Here is a 4,635-nt window from a genome sequence, read left to right as displayed (position 1 = left end):
GTTCTGATGCTTGATTTCGAGACCTCAAATTCTAAACTTGAGGTCTCGAAATCAAATTCGTGGAAAATTACTTCTTTCTCGAAAACTATGGCACTTCAGAGGGGGCGTTTCTCACAATGTTTTATACTATCAACCTCTCCCTATTACTCGTTACCAAGTGAGGTTTTATGCTAATAATTATTTTGAGTAATTACCAATAGTGTCCACTGCCTTTGAACACATGTCATGACACGGCGAAACGTGCGGAACAAGGGTGGGTTTTCCCGTTGTTTTCTCTCGACTCCGATGACCGATTGAGCCTAAATGTTCACAGGTTTGTTATTTGATGTATACGTTGTGAAGCACGAAGTGTGGACCTTTTGACACTCGGTTTACCGATGTTTTGAGATTGCTTTAAATCCTAGTTTCGATCGTTCGTGCTTTCAAACGCGTTGTTTTAACACTTGGTTTATCTCAACATACACATAATAACAAATCTGTGGAAATTTGAACTCATTTGGTCGTCGAAGTTGCGAGATTAGAATGGGAAAAAAAACACTCTTGTCACACGAAGTTTTGTGCTTTCAGATGCTTGATTTCGGGACATCAACATCTAATTCTGAGGTCTCAAAATTCAAATAATTTAGTGAAAATTTACGTTTTTTTTTCTCGAAAACTGCGTTATTTCAAAGGGAGCCGTTTCTTACAATGTTTTATACCATCAACGGCTCCTCGTCACTCGTTATCAAGTAATGTTTTATGCTAACAATTATTTCGAGTAATTACCTGTAGTGTCCACTGCTTTAAGATTTTCATGTAACGCTTGTGTATGAGATTGTGTAAAGACTGTCACAGAAACTAGCATATAAGCAAAAAACTTTTCTAGTGTATGCCTTAAACATAATCTTTGCGGCGAACGTGTGTGCGTGCAAAATAAGACCAGACAGATTTGTTTTCGCATAAGTAACGAACAGTATCAACAATAATTGTTATACATCGGTAACGAACTGTGAAGTTTGATTGGTCGAGAACCAATCATGTGACGCGCAAAAAAAAACGCATGTTACGTGGCTCGGGGGTCGGGTAACATGAAAAGTGATGTACGCCGGTGGCGTATTTTTTTTCATAGGACGAACGTGGGCAATAAACATAAACGGGCGTGTTTTTGCCAGAAAAACATTCTCGCGCATGCACGAACTTTAGTGATGACCGCAAGGGACCTTGGGCCACTGGTGGTGGTATGTGGAATGAAAATAGTTGTGGTAAATAAATGGGGACCACACAACCTGCCTTTCTTCTACTATCGCTTCACACAATGGTGTACAGGTTGTGATGAACCAGTCTACCTCCAATTCTTCCTCCATGGTCTCACCATGGAGATATACCATCCATGGTCTATTTTTAAACTGGGCACATTTGGTAATTATTGTCAAACCGGTATTTTCACTTGATTTGGTAATTATTGTCGAAGACCAGTATTTTCACTTGATGTATCCCAACATGCAAAATATAAGAAACCTCTGGAAAAAACAACATTATTTTTGTTGCATAATTGTGTGTGCTCCAGATGCATAAGTGATGTTTGTAATGCAGTGTACTATTAAATTTCATAAAAAACATTAGGGTTCACAACCGTTCATTATGACCGTCAGTCTATTTTCATAATTGCCCTCCCTCCCCCTCCCAACCATATCCAAACATATTTTATCGGGCAATCGAGACTTGGCAATGAAAGCAAGCGCGACGTATTTTATGGACAAAAGGTATAGTTGTACAAATACGCAGTTTTACATGGTACATGGTACTAAATATACGTGTCAGTGTACATGTAACATGTGTACGTGTGTGCGTGTGTATGTGTACATGTTTAGTATGCGTGAGTGTATTAATTTTCCACAACTATTATTACGTCGAAGTACGCATGTGCATGGAAAAATGTATAGTTAACTACGCCCATTTATGTAAATTGCCCACGTTCGTCCTAGGGGAAAAAAAAACGCACAGCGGTGTACATCACCTTGACCGTTCCCGGCGTTGGTCGATTTCCAGCGCTGTGTACGAAACAACCGCGGGTTCGGAGGGAATTGTTTCTTGTTCGTCTGCTTATAAAACAATGAATAGTCGGTCGTAACAATATTTGAATATGACAACAGAACTTCGAGAAGAGGAATAACAATTATACAAAGGTATAACAAAACAATTGTTGCATGCTGTGACGGGGTCCATGGCGCTTTGTACACTCGAGGGGGAAAATGGCACCCGTCTTCGCCTCGGGTGCCATTTTCCCCCTCGAGTGTACAAAGCGCCATGGACCCCGTCACAGCATGCAACAATTGTATACTGAACGCCGTACATGTGGTAGTGTGTAATGTGTCGTAACTGTGTTCAGACGATCCAACCGTGTAGCTTAACTTACTGTACACCTAAACGAGGCTGACTGGTTGTTGGAAGCAATAGTAGGCATGGACCAAAGCAATTTAATTTCCATGGTTACTATTTTTTCCCTGAGTGAGACTTAATGAGATTTTGATCAATAGAGACGCCTTGGGAGTGAAGTAATTGTTTCATCGATTCTTTGGTGTAATATAAGTTAAGAAGACTGAAGGTCCGCACCAATCGTCGCGCCCTTTCCATACCGAGCTCAAGTAATTAGGAAATGACGATTTAAATTTCACCGACGGCCCTCTACCAATAACGAGCGCTTAACTCACATGCAATGCCTACGCGTAAAGTATTACACTGTATTTCCATGGTTACTATTTTTTCCCTGAGTGAGACTTAATGAGATTTTGATCAATAGAGACGCCTTGGGAGTGAAGTAATTGTTTCATCGATTCTTTGGTGTAATATAAGTTAAGAAGACTGAAGGTCCGCACCAATCGTCGCGCCCTTTCCATACCGAGCTCAAGTAATTAGGAAATGATGATTTAAATTTCACCGACGGCCCTCTACCAAGAACGAGCGCTTAACTCACATGCAATGCCTACGTGTAAAGTATTACACTGTTAAGTATTTACTGTGTGGTCCGCACGAGCAACCTGAAGGTCTGGTAATTTTAATGACGAATACTCACTCCCCCTAAGTATAGCTCCAATCGATAGCCCTAACTCTGCAAACGTGACTGCCTACAAATTACAGCACTTTTGGTCAGACAGTTGGTTGCAGCGGTGATCTTGGCCAAAAAGAGCACATCGATCTAAAGCGTCGTTTATCTTCGGGCCTAAACATCAGTTTGGCCGAGCAGACGCGGTGACGCATTGAGTGGAGTGTACTGCCTTTACAATTGTCTGCGTTGGAGTTCATTTGATTGGTTAAATTGTGTCAAAGACTTACAACCAGTGGGATTTACTACTGAATAATTGATACATCAACTACAAACGATCATTATGGAGGTCATTATTCTGACCTTGATTTTTTCTTTGGTTGTACAAACCTGCCAGTGTGCAAACCAAGAACGGTTCATCGAAATGTTCTACTTGGCTGAAAATAGAGCCTTACTGAACAACACGTTTCAGAGGAAGGCAGTATCTTCTCCTATCATATGCGGTCGAGACTGCTCCATGGATTCACAGTGCATGTCGTTCAACTACCACGTCATTACACAGGTGTGTGTTTTGAATAATGCCAGCAGAGTTAACAGCCAAAATGACTTTGTTGAGTTGCAAGGAAGTTTGTACTATGATGACAATGTGAACAACACTTCGTTTTCAGCACCCAGCCGTGAAAGTTATAGCAGTTGTATGGAGATGTATCAAGCTGGGTACCGTGAGAATGGCACATACACAATCTTTCCTATAAGTCTGAATTCTGGGTTACAGGTCTACTGTGATATGGAGACAGATGGAGGAGGCTGGATCGTGTTCCAGCGAAGACAAGATGGCTCTGTTGACTTTTACCGTAACTGGACTGAATACCAAACTGGGTTTGGTGATCTACAACATGAGTTCTGGTTGGGTAATGATATCCTGCGTGACCTTACTGGGTCAGGTCAATGGGAGCTCAGAGTAGATATGGAAGATTGGCAGTCCAGCATTGCTTGGGCTTTATACGGTGAGTTTGCTGTTACAGGTGACACGTACACTCTCCATGCTGGTTCTTACGATAATCGGAGTACAGCTGGTGATTCAATGACATATCATAATGGACGATCCTTCACAACAAAGGACCAGGACAACGATATTAATAAGGCCAATTGTGCAGAGGTAAGGGAAGGTGCCTGGTGGTTTAGAACCTGCTTCGAGGCTCATCTCAATGCTAAATACTACCTTGATGGTTTTGTCCCGAGATATTATGGAATACAATGGAAAAGCTGGAAGGGAGATAGATACTCCCTCAAGAAATGCAACATGAAACTACGGCATGTACAGTGATTTCCCAATATTTACCAACAATTAAACCCCGAATAAATGACTATTTAAAGAGGAACAAAATATATATAATGAACTTAAAGGATGACAGTAAAGTTAGTTTGCAATCGGTCATTATACATTATCGTTTGTTTGCACTGCAATTGTCAATGTCATGTACTCGTTAGATGTTTGTAGCCCTAGTTAAAGGATTTGGGTACTTTTTTGGAAAGCTTCCCTTCAAATATTACTTACTGAGGTGCTGTAGTTATTGAGAAATGAGTAAAACAATGTCATGAAAATACGTTTG

At 40.9% G+C, this 4,635-nt stretch overlaps 1 protein-coding gene across 1 annotated transcript; it reads left to right on the top strand.

Annotated features, from left to right (window-relative positions):
- The first annotated feature begins 3,446 nt into the window (after nt 1-3,446).
- LOC117299137 (microfibril-associated glycoprotein 4-like) lies at nt 3,447-4,349 on the top strand. Its single transcript, XM_033782600.1, has one exon. The coding sequence runs from the start codon at nt 3,447-3,449 to the stop codon at nt 4,347-4,349; it is 903 nt and encodes a 300-aa protein (XP_033638491.1).
- The last annotated feature ends 286 nt before the right edge of the window (nt 4,350-4,635 follow it).

Source organism: Asterias rubens, chromosome 14 (assembly GCF_902459465.1).
Source record: "Asterias rubens chromosome 14, eAstRub1.3, whole genome shotgun sequence".
In the NCBI taxonomy this organism is placed as follows: Eukaryota; Metazoa; Echinodermata; class Asteroidea; order Forcipulatida; family Asteriidae; genus Asterias; species Asterias rubens.
The sequence above is the reverse complement of the archived record's forward strand: the minus strand, read 5'-3'. Positions and strand labels throughout refer to the sequence as shown.